This window comes from Necator americanus, chromosome V (genome assembly GCF_031761385.1).
Source record: "Necator americanus strain Aroian chromosome V, whole genome shotgun sequence".
NCBI lineage: Eukaryota > Metazoa > Nematoda > Chromadorea > Rhabditida > Ancylostomatidae > Necator > Necator americanus.
In genome coordinates, this window is record NC_087375.1 from 20,251,503 (window position 1) to 20,272,023 (window position 20,521).

The window sequence follows — 20,521 nt, forward strand, 5'->3', positions numbered from 1 at the left end:
CAAATAAATAAGTTGTTTTTATAAATATTCAAATATAGTAAAGGCATGAAGTATGCTTGTATGTGACTCTGTCTGCGTTTGTGTTGTGTTTGTTCACGTTCGACCACATCAGACGTCACTTTCGCGTACATCAGATTGACTCGAAACAAAACTTTACCTGAGACACCTTGCTATGATGCAGATTACAGGCTACTTTTCTAGTAGATATGCTGATCCGCTCATCGGTTATTTCGATTTTATTGATTTCGTTCGTTCTCAGAGCTGGGAACTGATGTTTTAGCGTGGTAACTAAGCGAAAATACTACTCAAGTAATTCTGTGTTAACACAATTTGGAAATAAAGAAGAGAGCTTTTATCGATTCCATGAGTAAAGCCTCCAGATTCTAGTAGTATCAAAGGAATATACAATAGATATGAAACTAGCCACGAGTAATTTTTCTTAGATGTAGCACTGACATTTTTACCAACGGAACTTTCAAGTATTTGGTTAGTGGGGACGCTTCTGAAGACAGATAAATCATTGCGTTCAGCAATAATAGGTTTTGTTCTGTGACAGAAACATACGGAACGTGCTTCATTCTTCATATTTTTACTCTTTACCTGTACCGACTGAAGCAAACAACAAATACCCATCTGAATATCAGCGTTAGTCCGATATTCAGTAATCTCTTGATAAATGATGTTGCACTTACAGTATGTAACGGCCCTACGTTCATTCAATGTTATGAATTGTTTCCTACGTATTCGCTTTCAAAATGCATTTCAGCTACCATCCCCGAAGCTGTAACTTTCTTCGGCTAAATCCGCCGAGGTTGCTTTATCATGTAAGGAATCAACCTCGTTCTATGGCTTGCGGTTTACATCCGAAACTTTTTTCCGTGGGAGCGGTTGTATGGCGGATATCAGTAGACGTATGGTTTGCGATTCTTATAATATCCTGTATGTATGTAGCATCTTCAACATTATTTAACGAAAAAATGAGCGTAATAATCAAAACAGAAGTAATGAAGGAAAATAATTGCAAAATGTTTTGCAAAGGTGAAAATAATGTCCACAAATTTACAAAACAGTGCAGCACGCTCATAAGCACATGAGCAATTGATTTATGTTTTTTGGAAGCGATAGTTAAACTTTTAAAAATCACTTCATAAAATTTAGTTAATTAACACGTACAAGTTACACCGTGAGCGACTGTTCTTTAAGAACCTGGACTTCATAAGTATGCACAGGATTCTGGAATGATATATTTTACGGATCATAGCTGTTCCCCTTAGCACTGCTTTGCAGTAATTTCGAATGGTTTACAATAGATGGCCGAGGAGATAGGCTGTTGATGTGTTCGCATCTCTAGAAAAGAATAATTAATCAAGAACCGAAATCTAACGATTCTTCGACAGATGTACCAAAAAGATACAGGTAACTTTTGCATATCACTAAAACCTAACCAAACCAAGTTTTCACAATATGCTGTGCAATTGGATTTAAAATTTGTAGCATTTTGAACGATTTTTTTTGTCTGGTAAGACTGGTCTGCGTTGTTAGTTTCCGCATAATAAATTAATAAAATCACTTGTAAAAATTGCTTACATTATTAGATTATTAATATACTATTAATCTTGTTAATTCAATATTAGCATCAATTAATCAAATATATTATTACTGCAATTTAAATGATTGCCTACTAAATTGCTTGTTGTTCGTCACCAATTTCTTTCATCTTGGATTTTTATTGCTTCTAAAAAAAAGCAAAAAAAAAACATTGTTAACTCAATTCCTACGATTTTGTTGCAGTTATTTAAATTATTACTGGTAACTTGAAGTCAAACACTACAAAATCGTAATAGTAAATGCGAGATAATAGAGTTAAAAGCGTAGAATTGCTTAGTAAGGTCTTTTCGGCTTTCATTCGATCATCACTGCCTGCAGTTGTGTGCACTGTTTTCCCGACTGAAATAAATTTTTAAAAATTAGACATGAAAATGAAAATAGTACACTCATATCATAGGGATTCTAATGCTATTCTTTAATTTTTAGTAATTAGCAGATTTGAACAGTACAAGAATCAGCTAGACGTAACATAACATACTAAGCAATTCTTCCCGAATTTCATCTCGAATATCTTTAGGAACTCCAGCCTTCCGAAAAATGCTGAGAAGACCTTCGGTGAATTTATTCACACGGTTCTTGTCATCTACATAACGGAGAATGTTGTATTTATGTAGATGTTCTTTGAAATTACAGAACCTGAAACTAAATAGTCAAAAACAAAGTACGAAACTATCTTTTGTAAACTACACAGTAGTATTTTTATACTTGCTAAATACGTGCTGAGATGTTCACCTCACCATGTTTGTGGAGAAAAATGGATGAGCTCAAAGGAGTGACCATCATCATCGTGTTTTTGCACTTTCCAAATCAGCGAGTGCAATTTTTCCAGGAAGCAGCCCATGTCACGCACACAACCAAAACATGACTGGTTCGTCCCTTCGCTGAAAATGCACAAGGCACCGTTCAATAATACGACAATAATGATGTTAAAACTAATGATTATTCAATTTATTTTATTTTTTAAGGCAGTAGGTAGTTTCATGATTTTTGCTGCTCGTGTTAAAACTGCAATAGCCATGGCTGAATTCATTATCAGATACTCAGATTACAGGAACATGAAGGGAAAGATGGATGAAACATTTGGGATACGACTATGCGAAGTTATTTATTCAGAAGCGTACCTTTAGCAGAAAAGAGGGTTGCACCCTTTTGATATCCAGGAAAAAACAACACTCACTTGACGCATTTGTCTACAAAACCGCTCAAGAAACGTTGAACGGGATCTCGAACAATCACATATTCTATTTTGTTTTCACCCAGCACCTCTTGAACCATTGTGAAGTTCGAATAGTGGTTTGATTCTCCGCAAAACCTTAAACATCTTCTTAATCGTAAACATAATGTGGATAGAAACACACCAATTCGTTTATCTTTGATCTTTTGTCTTTATCTTTTATCTTTTGTTGATTAAATACTGCTGTGATCAAAAAGTAGTAAGACTTTTCAAATAGAACGAAAACGGTATAGCATTTCTCAAAATTTATTTCATCTCTTCCAAAGTGCTCCCCTTCGCCAGTAATATAGTTGTACAGGCGTTTCTTCTAATCTTCGAAACATTTGTTGTACTCGACTTCCAGGATGGCCTTCTTCGCTTTTATCTCCCCAATCGAGTCAAAACGATGACCACAAAGTGATTTTTTGAGTTTCAGGAACAACCAGAAGCCAGACTTAGTCAATTCAGGTGAATTGACTAAGTCTGGCTTCTGGTTGCGGTTGCGTTTTCAGTCTGTTGCGGAATGATATGAGTAGAATTTTTGATGAGAAAGTCGACAAAAAAAATAACCGATGCCGTGAGAGATGGGCAGATCGCAGAATGAACTTTTGAAGGCAAACGCACATAACTCATTAGCTACTGACGTTCCTGCCACGATGTTTGGCACGGACATCAGTAACCTTTACAGTGGAAAGTTTTACTACTCTTTGATCTCAGTAGTACAATCACTTTATGACACCTGCTCACGGAGATGGGGTTTTAAGATCTTTTTATAGTCTCGAGCTGTCAATAACCAGGTTTTGTGGACTTTTCTGGTGCTCCGCGTGTGCTCATACAAGAAAACAATTACAGAAACGAAAATACTGACTTTTGAGAAACTCAATGGAATTATAACCTCCAGAAATCAGCCTGGCAATTAGGCCTCCTTAGTTGCACGCGAGGTTTATCTGCGTGAAAGTCAAGATAACACCGTTTGCAAGAGGCTTTAAACAACTGAATAACTAGTGAAGGAAGAAACTGAAACGACAGGAGAAAACGAGGTGATTTGAAGGAGAAAATGTTTAAGATAATGGGGACTGTATTGTGACACAGTTGTGCTGTCATCTTCCAGTAATATTCCACCCATGTTTATCCTTGGGTTTGAGGCAAAACGTAATTTCTGTTGGCCAACCATCTGGAGCATCGATCTTCTGGCATTTTCCTTTCCTTCCTCCGATTTTTTTCACATTATTGATAACAGTTGTGCACAAACCAAATGACCAATTTTTCGAAAAAAAAAAGAGTTTTGTAGAGTGATGCGAAGAAGATGGGAAAAAAGAGAATGAGGCCGTTTTCATAAGTAAACCTTAATACATTAATCAATCGGTTAGATTTTCAAAAGGCATGGCGGCAAGTGCTCCCCGCCTAAAACCCACCTTGTGGCGTATGTTTCTGTGCTGATCCTTCGCTTATTTGTCGAAAATGCTGTTCTGTTGTTCAAAAAGCACAGTACTGCAGTATTGATCGTGCTCGCAACCTTTTCTATATGGCATGTCGACAAATGGTACGCTGGAGCGACCGGAAAAAGCAGAAAATGTTCCCCTGTTACGTGCGAAAAAAAAATGGCCTACCAATTCCTACTCGGAGTCGGAAGGACCTGTTAGTAACAGTGAACGGACAAAACCCACTTGGAATTTCTCGCTGTAGCGGAAAAAAGGAGGAGCTAGCTTACTTTTGTTGAAAGGAGCTGTGTTATACGATCCATTTCTAATTCTTATAATTACATCATTGTTACACGGTTCTAAAAAGTATAAAGAAACACCTTCATATAATGAAAAAAACTTTTAGGAACCCGTTCCTAACTGCTGTGCTCCATTGCACCACTTCGAGCGCAGCTGCTTACGCAACCGCACCGGTCATTTTTACCCGACTACAGCTCCTTGTAGCTTAGCAAGGAAAAGAAGTGAATATTTTAAAACATTCACCTTCCGATAGAAATTCATATACAGATATTATGTTGACATCACTGATTAGCACCATATAGCACGCGAACATCAGGCATAAAACCAAGGACATGTAGAACGTTCGCTCATCCATATCTTGTCCTAATTGACCAGTAATTGATAATTGGAATAATCCTATCTGTCCCTTCATTCTAGATATGCTCCGAAGACGCGTAGGATGACTTTGAGAGAGGTTGCAGTCAGGGCTACAAAAACGACATACGGACGAGTGAGTGCAAGCGATATGAAGACTATGCTGTTTTGCAGAGCGTGGTACTTTTAGAAATTAAGTGCGAAATAGCATAACAAAGAATAACGCTCGCAATTCATTCTGAAAATTGCAATCAGTGTAAAATTGATCAACTGCAGCATAAAAAGCGGCGCAAGTAGCTGATTTTGAGCTAGGGCGGGTTTAAGCGAGAATCCGGTCGCCCAGATCCCTACGGTAGATTCTTGTACGTAGCTGGAGAAAGTAGCACAGGTACCATCGCCTTCCTACCTTACCTTAGATCAGCTTTTTCAAGAGAAAAAGAGCTGGAAGCAAATTCGGGCATATCAGACTTAGGAAGAAAATGCAGCGACAACGAGGTCATCACCATACGACTAGTTAGTGGAATTTATGCTGTATGGGAAGTCCAGAGACAAACATACACTTATTCATTAAAATATGAGTGTGTATCCTTGCTTTGAGGAATGTTTTCTACCGTCAAAGGGACGATGAGGTGATGACAAGCCATCCTGCTGATGAAATCGAGAGTTTTCCATACTAAGTATTTTTTGCTTGTATACCCATGGACACACTTCTCATTGCCGTTTTTCTTCCTACTGTGACCAATTTATGCACATTTTCTTGAAAGCTTTCTTCAGAAACGGCTGTCAAGTCAAAGCTCTTTTTGCTAACAAAAATTACCAACTGTTAATCTCCTTCGGTTGCTAGTTTTGAGAAGTCTGAAACTATACCCATTCTGGAGTTCCGCAAGTCATTGCATAGGTCACATTTGTAAAACGTGGCGGTTCCGAAATAAACTTGCGTTGGCGCTTTGGCGCATCCCAGATGTGTCCATCAAGCAGTTTATCCTTAGTCCATTATACATTCAATTGTTCCTTCCATAACTCTTTTACATTCTATTTATTTCTATTTAACAACTTAAGAATTTGAATGAAATTCTAAAGGTTGAACACTAACTTCAACTTCAGTAGAATCCGAAGTTCTTCATGGCTGTGGAACTTCGGATTCAAGAAACAAAGGTATCAGTACTCTGCGGCTAAATCATTTACGAAGATTCTGGGAAAATGCCTGGCGTTGCTCAGTCATCATTGAAATGATTGATTCAAAACACAACAAACCTCCTACCAGATAATCTAAGAAGCTATATATATATATATATATATATATATATATATATATATATATATATATATATAATTTAGAAGAGAACCGTTGAAAGAGGACGATCAATGGATGGACGGAGTTGAAAATGGGCAAGTCGAGTTAGTCAACAAAAAATGACATTCGCTCGTGTTAGACGCAGAAGAACATGGATGCGCTTTTTTAGTGGTTTAGCTTAATATGTGGAGAAAAATAATGTAAAAGTGCATTGCAACTATACGTAAAATTCAGTCTGAAAAAATCTAACTTGCTAAGCCATCTGCGTCAGGTTTAATTAAAGAAACGTCTAAAAGTGCCTTTCTTAATTTTAGGTACTACTACACAAGATTGATGTGACCGAACGCATTTTCTCATTGTTCACATCAAAACCGTTAATTTCCGCTTTCCTTGGCGCTCATAAATCTAGGTTTTCGACAAACACTGTGAGTTTCGCCTGTGTCTAAACTTAAGAATCATTCTTTTCCATTATTTTACAGAAATCATCATTGTGTCTTTTTGTTGCTCGTTGTTGCATTTCGTTATCGAATAATTATGGGGAAAGAAAGATTTCAGTCAAGTGATCTAATGATCTAAGTAAAGAGTTCAATTAGTTTTGGCCGAAACTGATTTTGTCCGAGTTCATCGCATAACATTACCGTGCATGTTTAAGATTGTGTCTCCACCTGGCAGACTCCAACCTTTTCAGAAATCTATAAATATAATTGGATTTAATAGTCAATGTTCTGGGACAACGACACTGCCAGACTCCTACTAATTATCATCATTCTATCCTACTCTTGCATATGGATTTGGTACAAGGCCCTGAATCAGTTAAATGGCCAAAATATCTACAAAAGTAAGCTGTTTTTGTCTCATCTGTGGTTATACAATAGTTTCTTTCCTCAAAGTGATAAACTTCAGGTAGAAACATTGAGGAGCTGATCTTTCAGTATTGTTTTCTTTAGATGCTGCAGACTAGTTGTCGTAAAGATTTCGACAAAGACTTCTTGTATTAGAACTGTTTCAGGTTCATGTGGGAACGACGTTGTAGATCAGATTAGAAATGGGAATTATGATACTACTCCTTTCAACAGCACTGACCTCATACCTCCATTTCATCGGTATAAAGAGGAATTTGTGGTAGTGTTTAGTGTCTGTTGAGTTGAGGAATAAGTCCTTGCGGTTTGCTTCTTTCCGTTTTTTTTTCTTCTTTAGTTTCGTTTGACGATCATACGACTAGATGTTACACGTTAAGTTAAAGTTACTTTAATCTTAAATACTCAAATATATATATATATGTATATATATATATATATATATATATATGTATATATATATATATATATATATAGTCTACATTTCCTGTTTCCATTTCCAATTAAAAACCAAAAAATCACTACTATCTAAGGTCGCTACGAGATATCGTCTCTCTTCATGTAAAATAGAAAAAGTTATGACAACTATCACTGCGGCTATTTTCTGTTATCTAACAAACACTAGCGAGTTTTTGTTGAACAATCGTACAATCAGCACTGAGGAGTACTATAGAAGGTGAGGGAGCATATCATGCGTATGATAGTACTATTACTATGCTTTGATATCTCGTTACTAGAATTTTTCCAACAAAATCATTTCCAGCAGCCTCAGAAATTCTTTATTAAAGGTTCTGCTTGGATCAAAATGACATGACGTACGATGAAGTTCACAACACTCTCGGATCTTCAAGAGTGGAGTACGCTGTAGTACGTGATCCTGTCGAAAGATTTCTGAGTGGTTTTGTTGATAAATGTATAAAGTAGGTTAATTTCTTGCCGAAATTTTAGCTTCCTTTTTTATGTTACTTTTTCCTTAGTTGTTAATTGAGGATCCAAATCAGTTTTATGTTTATTACAATTCAGAAAGATTTGCGTTTTTTTTTTGCCTTCTCAGAAACTAAGGAAGGTGTAGAGACGATGTTTACATAATGGAGGTAACTAAGTTTAGCACGCTACGCTTTCGTCACTGTTCAGATATTTTTTGTTTGCTGCCAGACATGATTTTGACCTAATTAGTGAAACTGTATGAGAACGCTCTTATTTTGGCTTCGCTTTCCCTTACTGATACTACTCGCAAAGGAAAGCGAACTCATTTTTGAAAAAATGCCTTCCTAGGCTTCCAGCATAGTTTTCCGGCGACTGATAACCATCGCTGCATAGCTAAGCAACTATAAAGTTGCAAAAGGTATTCAAAAGAGTAGGGAAGGGGGAGTCTAGAGCAGCCGATAAAAGGTTCCCTCGCTGTGTCTGCACAACCGATCAGAGGTTCGAATCCGCCCTAGTGCAAATTAACCCTTTCATCCCTCTGGATCAATAAACTGGTACCAGACTTGTCTGATAGGATAATCAAATGGTTTACAGTTAGGTTTGTCCTAGCACATGTCACTGAGTCAGGGTGTCCCGAAGATTTCCTCGAAATTGGAACATTGGCTACTCTTCAGATTTTTTTTTTTGTGTTAAAAATCACCGCTAAATTCTTAAACGTTTGAAGGCTATCATTAAAGAGAATTTGAGTGAATGGAGCCCATGGAACTATTGTTTTTTTTGGTGCTGGGATATTTCCAACCGAAGGTAGTAGGCGCAGTAGTTCACGGAAAAAGCCAGTAAGATGCCTCCACAAAATCGAAAGCCTGCACAACACATCCCTGCTTAGGACCACGAGTATTTTTTCTTTTGCCTACGACTCCATCATCCCATAATGTCCAAAAAAACAGAGTGCAGAACAGATTAAACACCTGATGAAGTATTTTTATGATGCCGTTCCCCACATCAAAACATCAACGGACATATTCCCACGCAGCAAAAAAAATCCCGATAGTGTTAACGCGTTGACGACATTGTCGTTGGACAGAAGTGCAATGTGGTAATTCATTTTCTATTTCGTAGTAGACGATTCCTATGACGGATTTTCGTTGCACCGATAATTATTAAGATACCTGGTGGAGAATCCGCTTAAAGGCATCACCTCACGAATCTGAGGTGGTGCAGATTTCAGGTGGAGTATTAGTATACGGGATGGGAGACTACGTAGAGGGAGGTAATTCCGTCCATTTCTTGCTAATTGCCGTAAAAAACGGTCCGGAAGATGCGGCGCCGCACAAGACTGGCGCGCTCCAATCGAACCTCTTGTACAAAATGGTGCGCCGAAACGAATGAAGCCGTATCTTCCGGGCCGTTTTTTTAGCAATTAGCAAGAAATGGACGGAATTACCTCCCTCTACGTAGTCTCCCATCCCGTATACTAATACTCCACCTGAAATCTGCACCACCTCAGATTCGTGGGGTGATGCCTTCAACAAGGTGGCCTGTTTTCGCTGGAATTCCATGTGTTATTTCTACACTACTTTATTCGCACACAACACAGCACATCCAAGATTTTAAGGATGCAACAAATTTGCATTAGTCCTGCTTCTCTATATAACGAACATATCCAGATACCTTCGACTAAAGATTACTTACTAACGTATTCGAGCATTAAAAGCCGTCTCTGTCCCAACACATCACAAAAGGATAAAGTCACTTCCGCATCAATCGACTGGGTATGTGCCAACGCATTTAACTGCTATTCGTAATCGTTGAGGTAGTCTGATAGCAGTCTGATAGGAGGGGGAGGTCTGGTAGCAATTTATCATTCTCGGAGGGATGAAAGGCTTGTCTGGCACTAGGACGGTTTCAGGCCAACGACCGTGCGGCCACAGCGGACCTCTAACCGACCTCGACACACCCGCCCCCGCAACATATCATAAGCAAGAATATTCTTGATTTTAGTGAAGCTAAAAAAAATGAACAACGTTGTTTCGGATGCAAAGGTGACATGAACTGCTTCGTCGAAAAGATGTACTCTGTCATGTTAGCTGCACAACGTGCAAACTCCTCAAAATATGACTACGAACTCGCCCACTTTGCTCCACAAACATGGTGAGCTCCACCGTCCTTCTACTTCACCCTCACGAACTCTTCACTATTCTTACGTCCTCCATTGTGAGCTTTCGCTGTAAACTTAATGTTGTATTGAAAATCTGAAAGCATGTTCAGCCGAACTGGGGTCTATGGGGTCGTTTTCTGGTTTTACGTCGATCTGCGAATTCCCTCGCAGAGCCGATCTAATCATGCAAAAAGATGGGAGAAATTTTTTTGTAGGTGTTGTGATTACCCCATGAAACTGTTTTTTGTAATCATCTTTGGCAGTTTCGCGGCTTTTGTTTTGTTCATCTAAAGGAACCACGAGATTTTTGTTCTCAAATTTCGGTACTAGTACTCTACCAAATGTAATAACAGAGGAAATTGTTTTTCTAATCTTTAGGTACTGCAATTTCAAAGATAATTTTCACTACTACACCACTGTTTCTTATGAAGAAGGCTTCGATGGCATATTGAATCTCGCCAAGAACCATGAAATGATTTACGAAAAGGCTGGTGTACCCGAAGAATTACGGCGGACGATTTACACAGAACTCCTTGGTCAGTTTTACTTTTAGTGCCACATATTTAAGCTAATGAGTTGATACTTTCAAAATGAATGAATCATTTGAGAACGTGAAGCAACAAAATTTTTAGGAGTACCTTCACTTTATGCGGGAAATTGTGAATGCATACGACACCGAAAGTCCCGACAAAATTTATAAAATTTCGAGAAGTTGAAAATCACTCGTTGTAGTTCATTTTCTAACAATGTCTTGCTCAAATACCATATGTTTCTAAACTTCTGCAGGTATGTGTGTCATGCCTTTGAAATGTAATCTGGTGAAATTGAAGCAGTAGCAGTCTAGAATATCTTCGGATTTTTTTTAGAAAAAAATTGGCGTTCAGGCAAATTCTAAAACTTTGTAGGTCTGAAACGAAAAATATACGGTAAAGTAAAAGATGGATATTTTCTCTTTCGAGTTTCTGTTAACCCAGAAGTGAATTACGTAAATAAGTCGCGAAAATTGCTGCCTACGTAGGTGCAAAATGATTGCCGTTTTGATGATCGCACATATGTGCAGACCTCGACGGAACCTTTTGGTATGCTTCTGCTGCGTTTGGAACAAAAGGTCAAGATTTATGGAATCAATGTGATTAAAGACAGTATACCACGAATCTGACGTAGTAAGGAAATCCGCGGGAAAAGCTAGGGATGAAGTTGTAGATTACGGGATTTGGGGTGGGTCAGCTTTCTCTCCTTAATCGTCGTAAAAACGGCGAAGAAGACACCGCTTTTTGCGACGATTTCAGTTGCAACGCGCCACCCTTGTGAGCGCGCCGCATTCACGCGCGAGCGGATGAAGATTAATGAGGTTTTCCCAGCAGCCTATTAAAGTAAAATCAATGAATAGGCTGCTGAAGGGAGCGGAACCACTTTAACGACGATTAGGGGGAGATTTGCGGAACCACCCCGAATCCCACAACCTACAACCCCATCTCTAGCTTTCCTGGCGGTTTCCCCCACCACGTCAGATTCGTGGTATGCTGCGTCAAACCAGTACTCGTACGCGAGAAACTTCTCCATGTTATTTGGCACGTCTAAAAATGCAGCATCTGATCCAGGTCGGTGAAACTAATGCTAAGAAAAGTAGTAACATCTCCAAATTTCTTACAAGAAAAAAAGAAAAAAGTTACAGCTCAATTGTCTGAGTAATTGCCACTGGAAAGGGGACAAAGGCTGTCGAAATAACCATTCATAAAAACCCTCAAAACTCCCCTTTTTCACTCTCCTTGGCATAACTGATTGAATCTGGGTATGAGTTGCAGCGATCATTTCATTCTCGTGCCAGCTGTTCGTCTTAAACGTTACTGTGAAACTAGACCACATATCTTAAAAACAAACCTCATATTTTAGTAGGAAGTACTCCACATTCGACTTCTGGTACGACTGTGAAAGCAGAGGCTCGCAATACCTTAACGGCAAACAGCTCTCTACTTCTTCGTGTAACACAAATGTATTATTATGATTTTATTGCATTCAACTTTCGATTGCCTATTCTTTTATGAATACTCTGTGCATTCGTCTGTCGTTCAGTCTAATAAAAATGAGTAATGATCCTCTCTCAATCCATTCAAATCCCCAAGAAATTGTGAAGAATAAACTCGCAGTCATTAAGAGGCCCCGCTGTGGACGCAAGATCGATAGTTCGAAACCGTCCAAGTGCCGACCAACACCTGCATCTCTCCGGGCTCGAAGAATTGGTACCAGACTTGTCTGGGAGGATAAAAACACTGACTTGACACATCGGCTAGCCACCGCAAGTCATTGTATAGGGCAACAATCGTTCCAAAACCTCTTACGAACTGCAAAAAAAAAATGCGTTTTCACATCGTAAGCGGATTGATACGCCAGTGACTTCTAGACCTTTAAATGAACAGCAGCCTATGCTTTTGAACGCAGATTTCCGTTACTGTGTTCAAAATTCAAGCAAACCGCCAGAATTTCCACACTCTAAAAAGATAGAAATTAGCTTCGCTACAATACATTTGATATGATAATCATTTAATACAATACACTAAAATACAAATAGAGGGCGCGTTATTTTATTTATGATGTACGTTCAATGTAAAAATGTTCTTACTAGTCATTTCAATACATAAGCGTTAGTGTCATGCTACGTTTTTGCTCACATATTCACATTTACAACAACTGTGCCTTCGGCGTTCATACTTTTTTCCTCGTGCCCTTCATCGCCAGCTAAGCCGAATTGCTGTTGTGCACGCAGCGACATTCTGTCAATTTTCCTACTAGTTATGTCCCCTTTTCAGAATGACTCGATCGTAATCGTTGTTAGATTTAAATTCAACTTCGGAATTTTAAGTTACGTTATTTTGACATTTATATTGCGCACTAAAGATGTTATAATATTGATCCAAAAACTAACAGAGATCAAATCAGTACAAAGAACCAAAAAATATTTTGTAGAAAAAAGAAATGCTCTTTCAAATAACATGTTACAAAATGCTAAGCTCTTTTTTCTCTTTGAGTTTAAATCGAAAAAGCGCGATTACGTGCGCACCAACCTAATATTTAACCAGTAAATCAATAAAGGTCTCCTCAGAGTTCATATATTGAGCCATAAGCACGTTTAAAATCCGCTAATATGGTTTTCGGGTGGAAATTCTAGAAGTAGCTACACAAAAATATTAGATCATGCACAATGGAGGCAGATGTCATCATTGAACGTTTTTTAATAATTCCAATCCAACACGTATTCCAAAACCCGCTTAGTGTAAGGATACTATCACTTTCACTTCTCTTATTTTCCAGAAAGTTGAGAAATTTCTACAGCTTTCCTGCTTCACTTCCATCCAATCAGCGCTCATCTTCGTTTTCAAATCCACCACGAGAGAACAACTGTAATCTGTTAAGTGCTTATGCTACATATGTCTGTTTCGCTTCAAAAAAGCAAAAATAGTAAAGTAAAGTACAATAAATATTGGAATCGAAGCCATGAGGAATTCCAGCTTACTTTACATTTTCGCCATTTTACTATTATAAGCGCTACTATGCCTCTTTAGAACATAAGTGGTGGATCAATCCTGACGTGTTCTTTCTGTTCACTGTTCCGGCTCTCTTTAGATGAAACGGCGGATTCGTTCATCCTGAGCTGTTCATCTGAAGTTCATTTTACTCAGAAGCAGTGGGCGGCTTCTGCTTAAATTCCATTCGATAACTAATATTTTGGACATACGTAAGCACATTCACTGCTTATCTTGCCTAATTGCAAAGAACACTGCTCCATATTTTCTATTGAAACAATCCTTGCTGGATTCTTTCTGTTCATTCTTCTCGTTTTTATTTCTTGCTTTTGATTCTATTCTCCTGAGTACTGTACACATATGAGTGATATTTTCAGTGAAAGTGTATGACATTTTGTTATCTCCTACTGGCTGTAGCTCTTTCAATACTGATTCTCATAGTTTTCCACAATCAGTTTTGGTTACGTGGCTGGTGTTTGTGTTGAAGATTTTGAAGAAGATTATTCTAAATACCTTGTACGTCTGCCGTTATTTCACTTTGTCCCTGCTATTTGTTATAAGCAAGATTCTTTTTTGTCGATGAATGCAGAGCGAAGAATGTGATATTGAAGCAAGCGGTGAGTTCGAAACAAGATGAGGAGAGAGTAAAATTGGTGGATTTATTTCAAGACAAGAACAAGAAGAATGTCGAATCCTTGAAGTAAGATGAGTATCATCGACTTGCACTTACCTTCCTGTTTACTTGGTCACCAATCCTGTGAATGCGAGACAGAGCATTCGTTTTGTGGTGCGCTGCAATCGAACAACGAAGGCGCCTACCCGCATTGATCAAAACCTTCGATTACTTTTCGATTTTGACCACGCTCAAGGATTCAAACGAATTAGTCCTAGACATGCAAATACATTTAGACCATCCTTTTTGTGTTTTGCATTTTGAAAATGCTTTTTTTTGCGTGGCTTTTTCAAAGAGCAAAGAAAATTTCGAAATGAAGTGAGTGGCTCCATTAGATGCAACGAACAAATGTGAAATTCGTTCTTACTTGGATTGTTTTTAGCCAAAAAATCTTCGCTTCCAAAACGTGAAATGAGAAAGGTTTCCTATTTGGTGTCTTACGTAAGAAGAAAAAGCAGATCAAAAACTAGCGTAATTTTTGTAAACTTAGCGAAAAGGTACTGTATGAAACTGTTTCTGCCGCTAAGCAAAATTTGTTTTTATCATAAATTTGTGAAGCAAAGTAGTTTAATTGCCTATAAGGTAAGGTTTTCCTTACTAAGTAGGCAAAAATATCCTCGTTTCTCTCCTAGATATCGGCTATATTCTCCACTTATGTTCGTTTTCATCAGTCGACGAGTTGTTGAGGCATCGGAAACGATTACGCGGTGAGATTTTCTCCTCTTAATCCTTCTATTTGTGTTAGATGTAGTGCGAGTAAGAGGTCGCCGTCCTGTTTGCGCAGATGGTGGTTCAATGTCGAAATACGTTAACCGCAGCATACCACGAATTTGAGGTGGTACGGATCTCAGGTGGAGTATGCGTTTACGGGATCGTAGAATATTGAGAGAAAGGTGATTCCGTTCATTTGTTCCTAATTGCAGTAAAAATACGGCTTCGAGCGTTCCGGCGCACTATTTTCCACATGGGGTTTGATTGGATCGCTCCAGCCTTCTGTGCACGCGCCGCATCTTCCGGGCCGTTTTTTTACGGCAATGAGGAAGAAATGGACGGAATTACCCTCCCCTCCCCCCTTCCTTAATCGAAAATCCCGTATACGAATACTCCACCTGAAATCCGTATGACCTCAGATTCATGGAGTGATGCCTTTAAACTAATTCGTTAACGTAGCGTTATGGCCTAACATGTAAGTAGTGGGTCTTCGAATTCTGCAGCTTCGTGTCCTTCCAGACTTCTGTAGTGCCATGAAAAGTAGTTGTAAGAGGCATCCGCCACGCCGATAAATTCATAATTTTTCACGAAAGATAACAACAGTAATTTGATATGTCGGTTGACCTGTTGTGTATGCATTTAAAAACCTATAAGGTTCTCATCTGAAGTCTGACGAGTTGGTGCTTCCCAAAAAAATACTCGCCAAAGCTGAACATTCTTTTTTTACTTTCTTAGAGAAAAAATTCGATCTACAAGCAACAATTTCCACTATCAGAGCGATCGCTATTACAATAACGACTATTCACAAGAAAAGTCCTCTAACGAAACACCTAACAAATCTTTGATCAACACTTTTTCTATTCGATCACGCTGCACCCTCCTTTCTGTTTTAAAATCAAACTTCTGATCTCAAAGAATTTTTCACTTTCACAATAAATAATAGTTTTGATGATGGAACTTTCAAGAACTTTCCGACTACATTGCCAGTCAGAACATTGCTTACTGTTGACCACGCTTTCAGACGAACAGCAACGTGTAAAAATTCTATCAAACGACGTATCTTTCCTGGATTATTTCTAATTCTACTTTGTTACTGGATTTGGTTTAAAAGCTACGACCGATGGGCAGCGTCTTCAGGCTTCTGGTTCGGAAGCCACATAGAACCTGCAGCCTCATTTTTCCCAAGTAAGGTAATTTAGATCAGGTATGGATGTTTCAAGCGTAGATAGCTAAAGAAAATTTTCAAAATTCTGCAAACATGTCGCTTTCAGAGCGCTTGTCAGCAGTTTGTGTTGCAGAATTTCGTCTAATTCACTTCACATAGTTCAGATCCTAGCAGTCTTGTACTTAACATTCCTTCCATTCAGATCCCTCATGTTCCAGACTCATTATTGAACAAATCCAAAATGGAACATATGAAACAGAACCTTTCAACAAAAGTAAATTAATATCACCTTTTGTTCGCTACAGAGAAACTTTCCAGGTGTGTTTTTTCCTTTCAAAAAAAAGGATACAGAGAAAATAATTACTGATACTGAATAAGTACGTTTGCAGGTAGCACCAAAATATGGTTTGTCTTCATGTCAGATTGAAAAGGTGATGACAACAGTTAGTGGAGCCATTTTCTGTTATATCACCAACACCAGCGAGTTTGAAGCAAATAATCGCAAGATTAGCACGGAAGAGTACAGTACGAGGTAAAGTTGTTTGAGTAGATCCCAAGTTCGCTACCTTATCCGAATCTTGGCATGGCAGAATAGAATATTGTATAAATTTTTGAGCAGGCGGCCAATATTGTTATCAATCTTTGTTTCAGCTAATGTCATCACATTCTTCGAAGCCTAGAAAACATTGTGGTTTAGCACCTCAAGAGCCTCGTCATTCCATATGATTTAGCAAACAAAAAGCTCAAAAATAACATCAGAGGAACAAACCACATTATTCATCACCTTGATAGCCGCATGGTCGTGATGTTAATGGACCACCATTTGTTAGAACTGTGCTGCTAACTAACGAAAATATCCCTTGCACTTACTCAGACCCCAACTCAAAACCTGCAAGATATTGAAATGGCACCATCGCGATGCATCCTTTTTTTTATGACTATTGACAGGACTTATGCCTAGTATCGAAAACGCTTCACAACGTTTTTCGTGCAGAAGCGTCGACTTCACATGGTAAATTCGTGGTAACTCAAACCTTGAAAGAGGTTCACTGTTACGACATTGTCTTCGAGGAGCAGCTAAAAGGGTAGATAATTTTAATTTTAAAGCATAAATAATTACATCATTTTTTCGGATGGAGCGCAGGAGATTACGCTATAGCGTGTAACTCAACATACCATATCAGAAATTGTCTCTCTAATAACCTCTCAACTATGTGGAGTTAAGTATTTTATCGAAGCAGAAAGAGCACAATGAACCCTATGAAGGGGCACCTAAATGGGCCTAAAAAATCAAAACCGTGCACCCTTTAAAGTGTATCCTTCTTTGGAAAGACCATATAACAGAGAACATTTCAGATCGCGTTTTCTTCCTTAGTAGAACTAGAAGTGGCCTCTCATCCCTTGCAATCTTGCAACAATACTATTCTCTTCTTGTTACTACCTCTACGACATGCAATAAAGAGGGAATAGAGCTTTATTTTGTGGAATGAAACAGCATCTATCCAAATATTGAAAATCTCATAGATTGAACTCGTACAAACAAAACAAACAGAAAGTAGCTTGTGCGTAAACCACATCTTTTTTAAGATTCTGCCAGAACGAAAATTTCTACGAGAACTTCACTGAGGTGCAAAATTTGCTCGGTGCATCAAAAACCGAGTACGTTATCGTTCGCAATCCAATCAGCAGATTTCTGAGTGGATTCGTTAACAAGTGCATAAGGTAAGCTTGACCTCATTCGTTTGATTACGAACCACTCGGAATCCAACTTCTACTAACTTTAAATGAGTTGTCTAGGCCGTCTCGCAGCAATAGCTAAACTTTTCTTTTTAGTGGCGTTTCAGCTTATCAATCTGTTGCGTTGATTGAAACAGAGCCAATATTGTTCTTTAGCATAAACAAAAAAGGGATTAAATTTCCCTTTATTAGGAATCTAATTCCTTTTATGCTTGATTACTGTGGAGAAGAAGAAAGAGAATAGTATAAATAGGATTCAAGTTCAACATTTTCCAACCACTATATTGCACTAATACTGCGAAGCAAAGTTGCAGTTTGTAAAGAGGGAAGTGGTGCAAGGCTTTCTTGACACCTATTGATTTTATCCAGCGGACAATACCACGAATCTTCTTCATTAGAGGGATCAAAAGCGGCTAGTCGCAACATCACGTGCCGAGTCCGCAGGTGACGGATAAGGAAGCTAATCGCAGACCAAAAGCGACCTTGTACCTGACCTGAGACGCAGGTGGATTCGGGGGACGTTTGTGTCTCTGCTGAGCCAGGACTGACTCATGACATCTTTATATCCCGCACGTCGGTCCGGCCAAAAGCCTGCAATCAAGTGACTGCCAGTAACGCCAGCTTTGACAATCTTCATCGCTTATGCTCCAACATAAAGCTACGAAGAACAAGATGTCGAAGTTTTCTTTATGGACCTGGAGATGATCTACAGAGAATATCACACCCTCCACAAACTCACAATTGATATTTTAACGCCAAGATTGGCTCCAGAAGAACGCCTGAGGAACTTCGAGACCCACGGCCTACAATGGAACGAACAGGGAAGAGGCTTTCCGAGTTCATCGACCATCCATGGGAACTCGCAATTCTAGAAGTCCTATTCTCTACGCTGCACGTGGAAGTTACCCGATCGAGGATATCATAATGAAAGTGACCACATCATCGTCAGTAAAAGGTTCTGCCTGACGGATGTCGCTGTTGTACGAAAGTTATATACGGTTTACGGATAAGTTTTATCATTGTCTTCTTTGAGAAAGATTTTCTTACATACGGCGAGGAGAAAAAGCCGCGAAGTTCACTAAGCGAACTCCCAGAACCATCATCGACTGAGAGCTCTTCGCTTCGCTTGTCGGCTTTTGGGAAGATACCGTCATGGACAACATCGACGACAGATATGAACGGCTTGTAGATCTTCACGACTGCACAAGGGGGACGAAGAGTTTCAAAATCATCAAGAGACGCCTGTCTCCGAAAACTCTGGAGCTGATACGTCAGCGTGGAGCTGCACAAGCTGCAGACAACAAAGAACTCACGCCCAAGATCGCAAGGTTCTGCAGAGAGGCGATAAAAGAAGACCTCAAAGAGAGAAGAGCAGAAATGTTGACTGAAGAGGCAGGACAGAACGGTCGCTACGCCCGTCAGAACTTCGCCAATAGTAAGACAACAACGACTGCTCTCTGGACCCCAAATGGAACAACAGCATCAAAAAGGGATGGAAAAGACAATTCACGACTTCTACTAAGATTTCTTTGACAGCCACGTCCACTTCCCTCCTCACTCTTCTGAGGGAAGATGGACAGGTCCTCCCTTCCGAAGTCTGACATGTCATCATGTCGGTGAAGAATCGTACTTCAGCCGGTCCCGACAGAATCAAACTTGAGCATTTGAACTACCTACCGCCATTCCTCATTAACACACTGGCAAGGCTCTTCACTTGCTATCTGTAGGAAAAATGGAAAGCTATGTAAAACCAGCAACACCGTGCTATGGTATAGTAAGGGTGACCCACAAGACATCGGCAAGTATCACCTAATCTGCTTACTGTCTCTTATCCACAAGCTCTTCACAAGAGTGATCCCTAAACAGGATAAAAAGAGCATTAAGACAGCCATGCGAGAAGACAGGGTTTCGAAAAGGGTTGAGTACGAGTGACCACATACACACCGTTGCAAAACTCATAGCACTAGCGAGAAACTCACAGAAGTCGCGAGAATACATGATGCCGCTGTGTCTCACTTTCATCGATTTGAAGAAAGCCTATGATACAGTTGGGACCGAACCGGCCATGGGAGGCCTTGGCCAGCCAAGGCGTCCCTAATCCACAATTTCACCCAAAATATTCAGTGCCACTCTCGAGAGATGAGAGCGCGATGCGAGGATTGGAATGGGATGACATGGGAGTGAAAGTTGACGGCCGACATTTACACCATTCCGCTGACGACATCGTTCTTATAACATCAAGAAGCATCAATCAGGCAGGACGGATGCTGGCCGAATTTGATGAAACGCGTTTAAAAAATCGGTCTTCAGCTGAACCTAGACAAGACGGTGTTTATGAGGAACGGATGGGTTTCCGATTCCCATCCACTCTTAACGGAACGGACATATCCGAATGCTCCAGCTATGTATATCCAGGTCGGGAAATCAACATGATGAATGACCTGACCTCCGAGCTCTGCGGAAGGAAACGAGCAGTTCGGAGAGCATTCGAGGGAATCGAGGATGTAGTGAAGCAAACCAACGCGACATTACACGCCTCGCAGGAAGACCGCCGATCTGATAGTTAGAACTCTTTACAAAGT

The 20,521-nt window shown here is 39.4% G+C and overlaps 5 protein-coding genes across 8 annotated transcripts; 4 read left to right on the forward strand and 1 right to left on the reverse strand.

The window, feature by feature from the left end:
* Nucleotides 1-1,795: 1,795 nt before the first annotated feature.
* RB195_014534 (uncharacterized protein) lies at nt 1,796-5,402 on the reverse strand (the record flags this gene model as incomplete). 2 transcript variants are annotated; one of them, XM_064204843.1, is made up of 5 exons in its annotated part: nt 1,796-1,947; nt 2,087-2,244; nt 2,346-2,489; nt 2,786-2,920; nt 5,308-5,402. In XM_064204843.1, 5 exons carry the CDS (start codon nt 5,400-5,402, stop codon nt 1,796-1,798), a joined length of 684 nt encoding a protein of 227 aa, XP_064060724.1. The 2 variants fall into 2 exon arrangements, with proteins under 2 accessions (XP_064060724.1, XP_064060725.1); XM_064204844.1 differs by lacking the exon at nt 5,308-5,402 and having other exon boundaries at nt 2,786-2,883.
* A 616-nt stretch (nt 5,403-6,018) lies between these two features.
* RB195_014535 (uncharacterized protein) lies at nt 6,019-10,832 on the forward strand (the record flags this gene model as incomplete). Of its 2 annotated transcripts, XM_064204845.1 has the most annotated exons (7): nt 6,019-6,051; nt 6,505-6,615; nt 7,581-7,723; nt 7,836-7,967; nt 9,976-10,125; nt 10,511-10,668; nt 10,765-10,832. In XM_064204845.1, the coding sequence occupies 7 exons, from the start codon at nt 6,019-6,021 to the stop codon at nt 10,830-10,832; spliced, it is 795 nt and encodes a 264-aa protein (XP_064060726.1). The 2 variants fall into 2 exon arrangements, with proteins under 2 accessions (XP_064060726.1, XP_064060727.1); XM_064204846.1 differs by lacking the exons at nt 6,019-6,051; nt 6,505-6,615 and having other exon boundaries at nt 7,626-7,723.
* A 5,325-nt stretch (nt 10,833-16,157) lies between these two features.
* RB195_014536 (uncharacterized protein) lies at nt 16,158-18,905 on the forward strand (the record flags this gene model as incomplete). Of its 2 annotated transcripts, none has more annotated exons than XM_064204848.1 (5): nt 16,158-16,222; nt 16,421-16,520; nt 16,592-16,734; nt 17,790-17,924; nt 18,761-18,905. In XM_064204848.1, 5 exons carry the CDS (start codon nt 16,158-16,160, stop codon nt 18,903-18,905), a joined length of 588 nt encoding a protein of 195 aa, XP_064060728.1. The 2 variants fall into 2 exon arrangements, with proteins under 2 accessions (XP_064060728.1, XP_064060729.1); XM_064204847.1 differs by having other exon boundaries at nt 18,711-18,864.
* Nucleotides 18,906-19,091: 186 nt separating this feature from the next.
* RB195_014537 (uncharacterized protein) lies at nt 19,092-19,472 on the forward strand (the record flags this gene model as incomplete). The annotated part of the gene is made up of 1 exon (XM_064204849.1): nt 19,092-19,472. The coding sequence occupies one exon, from the start codon at nt 19,092-19,094 to the stop codon at nt 19,470-19,472; it is 381 nt and encodes a 126-aa protein (XP_064060730.1).
* A 506-nt stretch (nt 19,473-19,978) lies between these two features.
* On the forward strand, nt 19,979-20,506 carry RB195_014538 (uncharacterized protein; the record flags this gene model as incomplete). The annotated part of the gene is made up of 1 exon (XM_064204850.1): nt 19,979-20,506. One exon carries the CDS (start codon nt 19,979-19,981, stop codon nt 20,504-20,506), a length of 528 nt encoding a protein of 175 aa, XP_064060731.1.
* Between the last annotated feature and the right edge of the window lie 15 nt (nt 20,507-20,521).